Genomic DNA, 15,297 nt, shown 5'->3' with positions numbered 1-15,297 from the left:
AACATAACCTGTAAAGATCTAATCAAAGTACCGTACATGCATTCAGCATCTCAGGTTCTGAACATATCGTTAAGGGCTGGCACTCATTTCCACTAGATCACTGCAGGTGATCGGAATAAATAGAGCCTTTTCCTATATTTTCACTGCATACTAACATTTCTTCATAGTATATCACATATAATAATGTCAATATACCTGTTCTCTATTACATATTTAACGGGATTTATACACATTGAGGGTATTTGAACTAAATGATCCTATGATATAATAAATAATACTATATTGTACTCACAACTGTTTGGATGTGGAAAGTTCAACACACAACTGCACCAGGAGTAGAACCACCAACTTTGGGACTGGCAAATTCTGACCCATGATCATACCAAGGATCTTGTTCAGTGTCTACTGATGTAGAATAATAGCTTTTATATGAAATCAACTAAGAATACAAACAAACTAAGGGGGAGAGCAAAAGTCAAAAGGTTGTTTACATTCCCACTAAACAAAACTGAAAATCACGTGATTTCTCTTCTAAATGGCAATCATTAACAGCATCATTTTCATGCAAATAGTAAGCTTAATAGGGCCGGATTCAGATGAGTGCAACAGGAGTGCGGTTTTGCACATATAATGTGGCTGTTATCCCCATAAACTAACAGCATCATCGTTCATCATTCTGGTTTCTATGTGACTTTTAGCTTTTTTTCTAGTGGTATTAGTTGATGTTTTTTGTGCCAAAGTCTTCAAAATGGTGCACACAAGTTGATGAATTTTACGTAAAATCAAAAATGCTCTTTTGTCTGTATAGGTCTTTAACTGTGAAAAAATGTATTTAAACAGATTTTGTATTTCATAAGGTCACTGGATTACAGTTGTGCAAAATTTTTTCAACATTTCGAAAATTCATTAATATCTACTAAATAATTGTCTAAGGGTCACTTCCGTCTGTCTGTCACGCTGATTGGTCGCGGCAAAACGGCCACGACCAATCACCGACGGGCACAGTCCGGCGGCAAAATGGCCGCTCCCTACTCCCCCACAGTCATTGCCCGCTCCACACTCCCCTCCAGTCAGCGCTCACACAGGGTTAATGGCAGCGTTAACGCCGTGGTGTAAGGCACTTAGTTAACGCTGCTATTAACCCTGTGTGACCAACTTTTTACTATTGATGCAGCCTATGCAGCATCAATAGTAAAAAGATCTAATGTTAAAAATAAAAAATAAATAAATTATATACTCACCTTCCGGCGCCTTTCCCGCTCCTCGCGACGGTACGGTCCATGCATTGCGGTCTCGCGAGATGATGACGTAGCGGTCTCGCGAGACCGCTACGTCATCTTGCGAGACCGCAATGCACTCCTGGGACTGGAGCATTGATAAACGCCTGGGCTGGATCTGGGGGCCGACGGAAGGTGAGTATATAACTTTTTTATTGTAATTCTTTTTTTTAACAAGGATATGGTGCCCACATTGCTATATACTACGTGGGCTGTTAGATACTGCATGGGATGTGTTATATACTACATCTCTGTGCTATATACTACATGGCTGTGGTATATATTACGTGGCTGGGCAATATACTACATTGCTGTGCTCTGTACTACGTGGCCTGGGTTATATACTGCATGGGCAGTGTTATATACGTCTCTGTGCTATATACCACGTGGCTGGGCAATACACTATGTGGGCTGTGCTAGATTTCTCTGCTGTATCTGTGCATCATGAATCGTGGTATGTGTTAAAGAGGGGGGGCCCACAGATTCTTTCGCCCGGGGCCCTCAAAAACCTGGATCCGGCCCTGGCTTCACTGATTGTTCGCGGCCGGGCGTGACCAATCAGCGACAGTCGCAGTCCGCCCGCGATTTGGCATGGAAATTGAACCACACTTCACTGATTGGTTGCGGCTGAATCCGGTGTATAAATTGCATTATTCTGATAACTTCATAAATAAACTACATACATATTCTAGAATACCCAATGCGTTAGAATCGGGCCACCATCTAGTAAGGTTATAATCGCACATCTGTGAGTGTTACCATGGATGGTGTTTTTTCTCAAGTGAAATCCAAGCTGCTTTTCTCAACCATTTTGTTTTCACTGAAGCAGGTAGACTGAATTGACTCTTTACAATTTATCAGTTAAAAATGGATGAAACACTGAGTTCCAAAGTCTGTTTCCAGCGCATCATCCGTTTAATATGGATCCCCATACATTTAAATGGCCGAGTATGATCAGCAAAGTGGATGAGAACAGAACAAGCTCGGAGTCTCACAGACCGGAGGCACAAAATGCGTTTCTAAAACTGAGGTGTGTATGGGTCAATAAAATGCCATACGTCAATGCCAGGTCAGAAAAAAAAAAAAGCCAGACAGCACTAGGACATGTCACACGGATGTGTGAATATAGCTTAACCCTTTTATGTCAGAGCTTGATCAGGCCAATTTTTAAGAATTCTAACCAGTGTCACTGAACTTTCCAATGTATCCCAGTGATTCAGAGACTGTTTTTTCATGACATTGTGCTTCATATTAATGGTAAATTTAGGTTAATATTGTGTTTATTTATAAAAATATCATTATTTTTGGAATAAAGGTAAACAAATTCTAATGCCTAAATATTTAAAATATAGATGCGAATAGTGCCCTAATCCTCAGGGGCAAATTCATTACCCCTGAGGAAGCCACAAACGGTGGTGGCGATACGCATGGGGTCCTCTTGTCCTCCATTACCTGTTTGTTTGCCCTCTTGACCTCCTTGTGGTGCACCTTTATGGGATGATGGTAACTTTTTAGATGGCAGTTCTAGGCTCTGGATTAGGGCACTATTAACTATTTTACATGCTTGTGTCTAGGAATTTATTTGCTTACCTGATCTTAATTACCCTGTTGAGCCGAGTACTCATTAAATCTTTTGCATTATTTTGCCTCTGCCACAAATGTATTTCACCTTGTGATTCCATTGATAAAGATCCGCATTGCATATGGATAGTTGATATTTATTAATTGGCACGTTGCACCTTTAGTCCCAAAATAGGGGGTCCATTTTGGAAGTTGTGCATTGAATCAGAGACTATAGCGTGGAGCAGCTGTGAATGGTGCCTAAGTAGGACCCCAACCCGTGAGTAATAATCACAAAAAACTTGGCACTCAACTTTTAAATGATTGTGAAAATGTAATGCAGTCCAATCACAACGTTTCAGTCACTCTGGACCTTCATCAAGTACTGCAACAAATATCATGTATAACAAGTCAAACATCTCAAATACATGAAGCCATGAATTAGAGACAAAATGCATAAAGCTATAAACAAGACAAAAAGGGGCTAAACTCAAAAGTAATATGGTATCTTATGCATGCTTAGAGTACAGAAAGGAAATTGGGAAAAAAAAAGGGGGGGGGGAGAAAAAGAGTATGGGGATACCTACCCAACTGCTCAGGGTTGACTAGCTCCAATGTACTGGGATTAGAGATCTACAAACATTAGAAAATGTACCTAAGTGGTCAGGAAGATGAAGTAAAGATGAGTAACCAAGGTAAGTAAACGTACCGTGTAGATTGGGGTATACTTATTAAAGGTTCGATAATGATTGGTAGGCAAGTAGACCCTAGGGGGACAGATGGAGCAAGTAGTATATACTATTTAAATGAGGCGATATGGAAGAGCTAAATTTTCAAATAATTGTACTAACTGAATTATTCCTATGTGTTGAGTGTCCACTTGAATAGTTGCAAGATATGAAGAGGATGGGGAGGTTTGAACCAAAGGACAGAAAATTGAAACAAGCGCTCTAAGTAAACGACAGTAGTGCTTACATTTATGTTCATATAAGCAGTATAAAAGAAATCTGCGGCACTCACCCCAATTGTAGCAGTGAAGACGTGAAACTTTAATGGAGAAAATACATCAATATTACATCCATCTGGACATAAGATAAGCAGGAGGGTGCGGTAATGGAGCTTGGACGACGGCCGTTTCGCACGTAATGTGCTTCGACGGGTCCATGTGGTAGATTACTACACGTCATTTCCTTATAAAGGTTTCATGACGTGTAAGCATGAAAATAACTTCAAAAAATATTCAAAAATTACGTGATAAAGTGACATAATAGTGCAATAATCTACATACAGAACATACAATTCTACAGGATTCTTCATTAACATCTCATTCGAATATACCATATAACTATCAAAATTCTCATAATATTATCTGTGATACAGAAATTATTTTATTTTTAATTTTTAACAATACCATGACCTCTAATATTTTATAAAAATACAGACATATCAAGTCTGTCATTTAGACCGATAGGTCCCTGGGCGTTCGTATTGAGAATCCATTTAGCTTCTTTTTGTAATAAGAGTTTGTTCTGGTCTCCTCCTTGCTGGGGAAATTTAACTATTTCTATCCCTGCGAAACTAAGAAGGTTAGGATTGGCATCATGTTTGTCTCTCATATGTTGAATAAGTCTAAGGCATCCTTTTCCTGTTTTAATCGAATTATAATGTTCCTTGAACCGAACAATTAGCGGTCTTATCGTTTTACCGATATAAAAATATCGGCAGGGGCAGAACAGGACATATATAACAAATTTACTCTTACAAAAAATAAAATCTTTTACCATATGGGTGATAGAACCTATCTGTAAGGGATTCTTGGTTATATGAAGATGACAAAATTTACAATTGCCGCATTTATGATTTCCAGAAGGCATGTTACTAGCTAACCAAGTATTTTTTTGTAAAACCATTTTATTATGGACCAATAAATCAGCTAAATTGTGGGCACGTTTATAAGCAAATCTGGGAGCCTTTTTATAGGTGGACATAAGCTCTTTGTCACTTTGCAACACATGCCAGTTTTTTCTAATCGATGCATGTATAACTATCTAGATTGCTATGTTTGAAACAGAAAGAAAAATTGTTATTTGTTTTTTCAGAATGTGATTCATCAATATTTTTATTCTTATTTTTCTTTCTTTTCAAAAAATCATATTGCGTATGTTTATTAATACGAGTTTCTGCTTCTTTTAATAGCTGCTCAGGATAGCCTCTTTTTAAAAAACGAGATTTTAATTCACTTATCTGTTCATTAAATGTTATATTACTACTATTGATCTTACGTAGTCTAACCATTTGGCTATAAGGCAGCCCTCTTTTTGTGTGTAACGGATGAGCACTCTCAAAGTGCAAGATATTATTTGTTGCAGTTTGCTTTCTGAATACCTTTGTTGAAATATTTCCTTCTCTAATTTGTATTTCTACATCCAAATATTCGAGGTTATGATTCCCGAAACATGAAGTAAACTGCATATTTTCATTATTAGAGGTATTCAAATAACTAACAAAATTATTAAACTCTATCTCATCACCGTCCCATATTATCATGATGTCATCTACAAATCTAGTATATAGGCGAATATGTTTCAAGAAGGGATTATTAATATTATTAACATAGGTCTCCTCAAAAACTGATAAAAACAAATTCGCATAAGTACAAGAGATGGGCGTACCCATTGCGGTACCAATTAATTGTGTATACCACCTGTCCAAAAATTTAAAGGAATTATTAGATAAAATAAAATCCAGACTATCTAAAATAAAAGATATAATATCCGGGTCTACGCCTCTTTTTTGCAAGATTGTTTGTATGGCGTATATTCCTTTATCCCTTGGAATTCGAGTATATAGATTAACTACATCAATAGATGTTAGAGCAAAGGTAGGCTGCCAATCTGCCTCCTTTAAAATCAAAATTAAATCTCCCGAATCTTTGATATATGAAGGGATAGCTGGTAACAACGGCTTTAAAAGCCAATCTATATATTGGGATAGTGCCTCTGTAACTGAATTCATCCCAGCAATAATAGGACGTCCCGGAGGTTCTTTCATATTTTTGTGGACTTTTGGTATACTGTACCAATATGGAAATTGTGGGTGTTCGAACAATAAGCTTTCTGCTCGTTTTTTGGGTAACACTCCCTTTTCTACGTACTTTCTAAGTAGTGTTCTTAGTTTAAGTATATATTTATGGGTAGGGTTATTGGGTAGAATACAATAAGTACCGTATATACTCGAGTATAAGCCGAGATTTTCAGCCCAAATTTTTGGGCTGAAAGTGCCCCCCTCGGCTTATACTCGAGTCACGGTAGCGGTGGGGTCGGCAGGTGAGGGGGTGAGGGCGCTGGGGTATACTTACCTAGTCCCAGCGATCCTCGCGCTGTCCCTCTGCCTGGTCTTCGGCGCTGCAGTTTCTTCCTCTCTTCAGCGGTCACGTGGGACCGCTCATTACAGAAATGAATAAGCGGCTCCACCTCCCATAGGGGCGGAGCCGCTTATTCATTTCTCTAATCAGCGGTGCCGGTGACCGCTGATAGAGAAAGAAGCTGCGGCACCGAAGACCAGGCAGAGGGACAGCGCGAGGATCGCCAGGACTAGGTGAGTATAGCATATTCACCTGTCCTCGTTCCAGCCGCCGGGCGCCGATCCATCTTCCCGGCCGGCGCCTCCATCTTCCCGGCGTCTCTGCTCTCTGACTGATCAGGCAGAGGGCGCGATGACGCATATAGTGTGCGCGGCGCCCTCTGCCTGATCAGTCAGAGCAGAGACGCCGGGAAGATGGAGGCGCCGGAACGAGACGCCGGGAGCTGCAATCAAGGGAGGTGAGTATGTGTTTTTTTTTCTTTATTGCGGCAGCGGCGGCACAAATTTATGTGGAACATCTATGGGGCACAGTGAACGGTGCAGAGCACCGTATATGGCACAGCACAGCTATGGGGTACAGTGAACGGTGCAGAGCACCGTATATGGCACAGCACAGCTATGGGGCACAGTGAACGGTGCAGGGCACCGTATATGGCACAGCACAGCTATGGGGCACAGTGAACGGTGCAGAGCACCGTATATGGCACAGCACAGCTATGGGGCACAGTGAACGGTGCAGAGCACCGTATATGGCACAGCACAGCTATGGGGCACAGTGAACGGTGCAGAGCACCGTATATGGCACAGCACAGCTATGGGGTACAGTGAACGGTGCAGAGCACCGTATATGGCACAGCACAGCTATGGGGCACAGTGAACGGTGCAGGGCACCGTATATGGCACAGCACAGCTATGGGGCACAGTGAACGGTGCAGAGCACCGTATATGGCACAGCACAGCTATGGGGCACAGTGAACGGTGCAGAGCACCGTATATGGCACAGCACAGCTATGGGGCACAGTGAACGGTGCAGAGCACCGTATATGGCACAGCACAGCTATGGGGTACAGTGAACGGTGCAGAGCACCGTATATGGCACAGCACAGCTATGGGGTACAGTGAACGGTGCAGAGCACCGTATATGGCACAGCACAGCTATGGGGCACAGTGAACGGTGCAGGGCACCGTATATGGCACAGCACAGCTATGGGGCACAGTGAACGGTGCAGAGCACCGTATATGGCACAGCACAGCTATGGGGCACAGTGAACGGTGCAGAGCACCGTATATGGCACAGCACAGCTATGGGGCACAGTGAACGGTGCAGAGCACCGTATATGGCACAGCACAGCTATGGGGCACAGTGAACGGTGCAGAGCACCGTATATGGCACAGCACAGCTATGGGGCACAGTGAACGGTGCAGAGCACCGTATATGGCACAGCACAGCTATGTATGGGGCACAGTGAACGGTGCAGAGCACCATATATGGCACAGCACAACTATGGGGCACAGTGAACGGTGCAGAGCACCGTATATGGCACAGCTATGGGGCACAGTGAACGGTGCAGAGCACCGTATATGGCACAGCACAGCTATGGGGCACAGTGAACGGTGCAGAGCACCGTATATGGCACAGCACAGCTATGGGGCACAGTGAACGGTGCAGAGCACCGTATATGGCACATCTATGGGGCACAATGAACGGTGCAGAGCACCGTATATGGCACAGCTAGGGGGCACAATGAACGGTGCAGAGCACTATATGGTTCACACCTATGGGGAAATATGAACGGTGCAGAGCACTATATGGCACAGCTATGGGGAAATAATGATCTATTTTTATTTTTGAAATTCACCGGTAAATGCTGCATTTCCACCCTAGGCTTATACTCGAGTCAATAAGTTTTCCCAGTTTTTTGTGGCAAAATTAGGGGGGTCGGCTTATACTCGGGTCGGCTTATACTCGAGTATATACGGTAGTTTGATCATTCAATTGTGCATAAGCTTCATTTATGTAATATTCCTTATCCAAGACAACAATATTGCCTCCCTTATCAGCTCTCCTGATAACGACATCGTCCCACTTTTGTAGTTCTTTTAGTGCCAACATTTCTCTGTTATTAAGATTACTATTAGGAGTATGATATATAATTGCCTCTACATCCTTAAAGGGAACCTGTCACCCCGTTTTTTGAGATTGAGCTATAAATACTGTTAAATAGGGCCTGCGCTGTGTGTTCCTATAGTGTATGTAGTGTACCCCGATTCCCCATGTATGCTGAGAAATAACTTACCAAAGTCGCCGTTTTCGCCTATCAATCAGGCTGGTCAGGTCGGGAGGGCGTGGTGACATCGCTGGTTCTTCCTCAGCTTTACGTTGGTGGCGTAGTGGCGTAGTGGTGAAGACACAGCGCGCGATCTGCGCTGTCATCCCTTTCGTCGGTGGGGGCGGCCATCTTCCTGGGGCCGCACGTGCGCAGATCGAGTGCTCTGCTGCACGGGGCTTCAGGAAAATGGCCGCGGGATGCCGCGCGTGCGCATTAGAGATCGCGGCAGCCATTTTCCCAAAGCCGAGATGCAAACTCGGCTTTGGGAAAATGGCCGCCGCGATCTCTAATGCGCACGCGCGGCATCCCGCGGCCATTTTCCTGAAGCCCCGTGCAGCAGAGCACTCGATCTGCGCACGCGCGGCCCCAGGAAGATGGCCGCCCCCACCGACGAAAGGGATGACAGCGCAGATCGCGCGCTGTGTCTTCACCACTACGCCACTACGCCACCAACGTAAAGCTGAGGAAGAACCAGCGATGTCACCACGCCCTCCCGACCTGACCAGCCTGATTGACAGGCGAAAACGGCGACTTTGGTAAGTTATTTCTCAGCATACATGGGGAATCGGGGTACACTACATACACTATAGGAACACACAGCGCAGGCCCTATTTAACAGTATTTATAGCTCAATCTCAAAAAACGGGGTGACAGGTTCCCTTTAATCACCAAATCCTGTTTCAAACATAGCAATCTAGATAGAGTTATACATGCATCGATTAGAAAAAACTGGCATGTGTTGCAAAGTGACAAAGAGCTTATGTCCACCTATAAAAAGGCTCCCAGATTTGCTTATAAACGTGCCCACAATTTAGCTGATTTATTGGTCCATAATAAAATGGTTTTACAAAAAAATACTTGGTTAGCTAGTAACATGCCTTCTGGAAATCATAAATGCGGCAATTGTAAATTTTGTCATCTTCATATAACCAAGAATCCCTTACAGATAGGTTCTATCACCCATATGGTAAAAGATTTTATTTTTTGTAAGAGTAAATTTGTTATATATGTCCTGTTCTGCCCCTGCCGATATTTTTATATCGGTAAAACGATAAGACCGCTAATTGTTCGGTTCAAGGAACATTATAATTCGATTAAAACAGGAAAAGGATGCCTTAGACTTATTCAACATATGAGAGACAAACATGATGCCAATCCTAACCTTCTTAGTTTCGCAGGGATAGAAATAGTTAAATTTCCCCAGCAAGGAGGAGACCAGAACAAACTCTTATTACAAAAAGAAGCTAAATGGATTCTCAATGCGAACGCCCAGGGACCCATCGGTCTAAATGACAGACTTGATATGTCTGTATTTTTATAAAATATTAGAGGTCATGGTATTGTTAAAAATTAAAAATAAAATAATTTCTGTATCACAGATAATATTATGAGAATTTTGATAGTTATATGGTATATTCGAATGAGATGTTAATGAAGAATCCTGTAGAATTGTATGTTCTGTATGTAGATTATTGCACTATTATGTCACTTTATCACGTAATTTTTGAATATTTTTTGAAGTTGTTATTTTCATGATTACACGTCATGAAACCTTTATAAGGAAATGACGTGTAGTAATCTACCACCTGGACCCGTCGAAGCACATTACGTGCGAAACGGCCGTCGTCCAAGCTCCATTACCGCACCCTCCTGCTTACCTTATGTCCAGATGGATGTAATATTGATGTATTTTCTCCATTAAAGTTTCACGTCTTCACTGCTACAATTGGGGTGAGTGCCGCAGATTTCTTTTATACTGCTTATATGAACTCTTCATGCTTTATTATCGTGCAGAGCACCACTACCTCCAGCATGCGTGACACCTGGCAATTTGGGATTCCGCTTTAAGTCCTGCTTACATTATGTCGCTCTAGTGCCATCCATTTCTACTTATCTTTTTGGTTGATTATTCACTTATTACTGGATAGAGCACAGAGTTTTTTGGTGACATAAAATAGAGAGGTTTTCAGTTTCAGACTCTCATAAAAAGGACTTTATTGATTTAATTGTCATGGATAACAATATGGAAAATATGGACTCTACAAATAGTCCAGGTTTGGAGAAACAAGGTATTTTAGCAGGTCGAGAGGGTGCGGTGGAGTTTTTTGCGGACTGCAATCTTAAGGATGAACTTCAAATCATCAGTACCAAGACTTTAGAAACCAAAATATGTTCGCTTGCCGAAAAGGAGATGCGCTTATTTTGGACAATTAAATCTTTAAAATCATATATAGACTGTGATAGAGTACCCAGAGGCTTACGTGTTTTTAAAGAAATCTCTCAGTTTCAACATGACAGCGCATTCCAAAAAGAATGGGAAAAAATACATCTGCAATGTTCCCACAGTTTATTGTCGCTAGTAACTTCTCAGAATGAAAAAGAATATTTACATCTATGTCAAGAACTAGAAAAAGCTAAAAAAGAACTATCTTCTCGATTGACAGAAAGTCAGAATAAAAACTTTGAAAATAAACTGGAAAGAAAACTAACATTATTACAAATAGAAATTAAACAGCAAAAGAAAGAAAAATTTTTGAGAGATAAAACCGATTATGAAACAGGAATGGTATTTAAGTGGAATAAAAATAAAAGGCAATCTACGTTCCACAAAAATCGAAATCAAAAAGGAAATAAAACTTATAAGAAAAAGAAACAAGATGGCTGGATTACCGATTCAGAATCTAGTGCGGCAGAGGACTCAGGTGACTCTAATCTTACTAATTCCGTTACTTCAGATAAAGCCAGTTGTTCATCCCCTTTAGAGGAAAGACTAGACGAGGAAGGAGGAACCGCAATTTACAGAAGAAAACGCAAGCAGGTTTCTTGGAAGAGATAGATACAAACGCTGAGGAAGTAAATGATAAACTACAAGTATTGAACTTATCTAAAAGGACTTTAAATGCGGACCATATTGCTTTACTATCTAAGGGCCTGAATTATTGTATCCCGGAATCATTTGATCTTACTGGATTCAAGATAGATCTTTTTAAGAGTGTCAGAAAACTCCATTTACATAAATATTTTCAGAAAGAAAACAAATATAACTTCAATGTACCAGTTGATCAAATGAGTGCGGGGACTTCTCCAAATTTGGAGAGTGATATAGGTTCATTGGGTTTTATGATTTATCCATCTACTGTAAATGAAGATATTAATGATGCAGCTTTATTGCTTAGTTTGAATGAGACTGTTGTCTCACGAACCACTGAGATAGAAAATATGGAGCATTTTAAAGGGAGCAAGAAGTCTTGCTTTATGCCTCCTATCTCTCCTGGTAACGCCATCGACCTTTTCCAGGATTTGGTGATTAAGGATGTAGAGGCAATTTTATATCATACTCCTAATAGTAATCTTAATAACAGAGAAATGTTGGCACTAAAAACTACAAAAGTGGGACGATGTCGTTATCAGGAGAGCTGATAAGGGAGGCAATATTGTTGTCTTGGATAAGGAATATTACATAAATGAAGCTTATGCACAATTGAATGATCAAACTACTTATTGTATTCTACCCAATAACCCTACCCATAAATATATACTTAAACTAAGAACACTACTTAGAAAGTACGTAGAAAAGGGAGTGTTACCCAAAAAACGAGCAGAAAGCTTATTGTTAGAACACCCACAATTTCCATATTGGTACAGTATACCAAAAGTCCACAAAAATATGAAAGAACCTCCGGGACGTCCTATTATTGCTGGGATGAATTCAGTTACAGAGGCACTATCCCAATATATAGATTGGCTTTTAAAGCCGTTGTTACCAGCTATCCCTTCATATATCAAAGATTCGGGAGATTTAATTTTGATTTTAAAGGAGGCAGATTGGCAGCCTACCTTTGCTCTAACATCTATTGATGTAGTTAATCTATATACTCGAATTCCAAGAGATAAAGGAATATACGCCATACAAACAATTTTGCAAAAAAGAGGCGTAGACCCGGATATTATATCTTTTATTTTAGATAGTCTGGATTTTATTTTATCTAATAATTCCTTTAAATTTTTGGACAGGTGGTATACACAATTAATTGGTACCGCAATGGGTACGCCCATCTCTTGTACTTATGCGAATTTGTTTTTATCAGTTTTTGAGGAGACATATGTTAATAATATTAATAATCCCTTCTTGAAACATATTCGCCTATATACTAGATTTGTAGATGACATCATGATAATATGGGACGGTGATGAGATAGAGTTTAATAATTTTGTTAGTTATTTGAATACCTCTAATAATGAAAATATGCAGTTTACTTCATGTTTCGGGAATCATAACCTCGAATATTTGGATGTAGAAATACAAATTAGAGAAGGAAATATTTCAACAAAGGTATTCAGAAAGCAAACTGCAACAAATAATATCTTGCACTTTGAGAGTGCTCATCCGTTACACACAAAAAGAGGGCTGCCTTATAGCCAAATGGTTAGACTACGTAAGATCAATAGTAGTAATATAACATTTAATGAACAGATAAGTGAATTAAAATCTCGTTTTTTAAAAAGAGGCTATCCTGAGCAGCTATTAAAAGAAGCAGAAACTCGTATTAATAAACATACGCAATATGATTTTTTGAAAAGAAAGAAAAATAAGAATAAAAATATTGATGAATCACATTCTGAAAAAACAAATAACAATTTTTCTTTCTGTTTCAAACATAGCAATCTAGATAGAGTTATACATGCATCGATTAGAAAAAACTGGCATGTGTTGCAAAGTGACAAAGAGCTTATGTCCACCTATAAAAAGGCTCCCAGATTTGCTTATAAACGTGCCCACAATTTAGCTGATTTATTGGTCCATAATAAAATGGTTTTACAAAAAAATACTTGGTTAGCTAGTAACATGCCTTCTGGAAATCATAAATGCGGCAATTGTAAATTTTGTCATCTTCATATAACCAAGAATCCCTTACAGATAGGTTCTATCACCCATGTGGTAAAAGATTTTATTTTTTGTAAGAGTAAATTTGTTATATATGTCCTGTTCTGCCCCTGCCGATATTTTTATATCGGTAAAACGATAAGACCGCTAATTGTTCGGTTCAAGGAACATTATAATTCGATTAAAACAGGAAAAGGATGCCTTAGACTTATTCAACATATGAGAGACAAACATGATGCCAATCCTAACCTTCTTAGTTTCGCAGGGATAGAAATAGTTAAATTTCCCCAGCAAGGAGGAGACCAGAACAAACTCTTATTACAAAAAGAAGCTAAATGGATTCTCAATACGAACGCCCAGGGACCTATCGGTCTAAATGACAGACTTGATATGTCTGTATTTTTATAAAATATTAGAGGTCATGGTATTGTTAAAAATTAAAAATAAAATAATTTCTGTATCACAGATAATATTATGAGAATTTTGATAGTTATATGGTATATTCGAATGAGATGTTAATGAAGAATCCTGTAGAATTGTATGTTCTGTATGTAGATTATTGCACTATTATGTCACTTTATCACGTAATTTTTGAATATTTTTTGAAGTTGTTATTTTCATGCTTACACGTCATGAAACCTTTATAAGGAAATGACGTGTAGTAATCTACCACCTGGACCCGTCGAAGCACATTACGTGCGAAACGGCCGTCGTCCAAGCTCCATTACCGCACCCTCCTGCTTACCTTATGTCCAGATGGATGTAATATTGATGTATTTTCTCCATTAAAGTTTCACGTCTTCACTGCTACAATTGGGGTGAGTGCCGCAGATTTCTTTTATACTGCTTATATGAACTCTTCATGCTTTATTATCGTGCAGAGCACCACTACCCCCAGCATGCGTGACACCTGGCAATTTGGGATTCCGCTTTAAGTCTTGCTTACATTATGTCGCTCTAGTGCCATCCATTTCTACTTATCTTTTTGGTTGCTTACATTTATGTGACTGGCTTACAGTATCTTAAAAAGTATCTCAATGTATTGAGAGGAGGATCGTCCTACAGTGGGATTGTAGGAAATCGTTCAGGTCTTGTAAATGGGGTCTGAGATTTGGCCTATAATAAATGTGTCCCATTAATGTGAGGGAAAGCAAATATGCATTAAGGAGACAAGAGTAGAGGAAATGCTCTCTGACAGCGGCATTTAGCAAGCGCTTACCAGAAACGCGTCAGAAATCCCGCCCATCGTTGACCAGTCATGTGATCACGGGTCACCGATGGTTTAGCATGACAACCAGAAGTCTGAAGCAGACATCTATGGTTGTTAGTGCCAGATTGCTATGAGAGACGCCCGCACTCAGAGCACGTGGGCATTTCTGCTACACACAGGCGATCTGATCATTGCCTATGTGTAGCAGGGGCGATCAGACAACTTGCAGCTTTTAGTCTCCCATGGAGACTATGAAGCATATCAAAAGTAAAAAAGTTTTTAAAATACAAAGTTCAAATCACCCCCCTTTTGCCCCATTCAAAATAAAAAAACAAAACAAATATACACATATGTTCAGAATCGCCTGATCTATCAATATAAAAAAAGAATTAACCCAATCGCTAAACGGCGTAATGAGAAACAAAATTCAAAGTGTCAGAATTACAGTTTTTTGGTCACTACTACACCGCAATAAAATGCAATAACAGTGATCAAAAGATCGTATTTACATCAAAATGGTATCAATAAAAACGACAGTTCGGTATGCAAAAAATAAGCCCCCACCCCCAGATCACAAAAAATGGTGCCTTTTGTCACCAAAGTTTGGGGGGTTTCCCACCACTTCCATAAAGATCCTAGACATTTTTGGGGTCTATGAACTTGTAATGATCT

The 15,297-nt window shown here is 40.1% G+C and overlaps 1 protein-coding gene across 1 annotated transcript in view; it reads right to left on the bottom strand.

The window, feature by feature from the left end:
- LOC138651262 (A.superbus venom factor 1-like) overlaps positions 1 to 410 on the bottom strand; it is a 273,919-nt gene extending 273,509 nt beyond the window's left edge. Inside the window, exon 1 of the mRNA XM_069741368.1 lies at positions 293 to 410. Within this exon, the coding sequence (XP_069597469.1) occupies positions 293 to 381 (89 nt within the window). The 5' untranslated portion in view covers positions 382 to 410. The remainder of the gene's footprint in view (positions 1 to 292) is intronic.
- Between the last annotated feature and the right edge of the window lie 14,887 nt (positions 411 to 15,297).

The sequence above is a fragment of the Ranitomeya imitator genome, chromosome 1, assembly GCF_032444005.1.
Source record: "Ranitomeya imitator isolate aRanImi1 chromosome 1, aRanImi1.pri, whole genome shotgun sequence".
In the NCBI taxonomy this organism is placed as follows: Eukaryota; Metazoa; Chordata; class Amphibia; order Anura; family Dendrobatidae; genus Ranitomeya; species Ranitomeya imitator.
The sequence above is the reverse complement of the archived record's forward strand: the minus strand, read 5'-3'. Positions and strand labels throughout refer to the sequence as shown.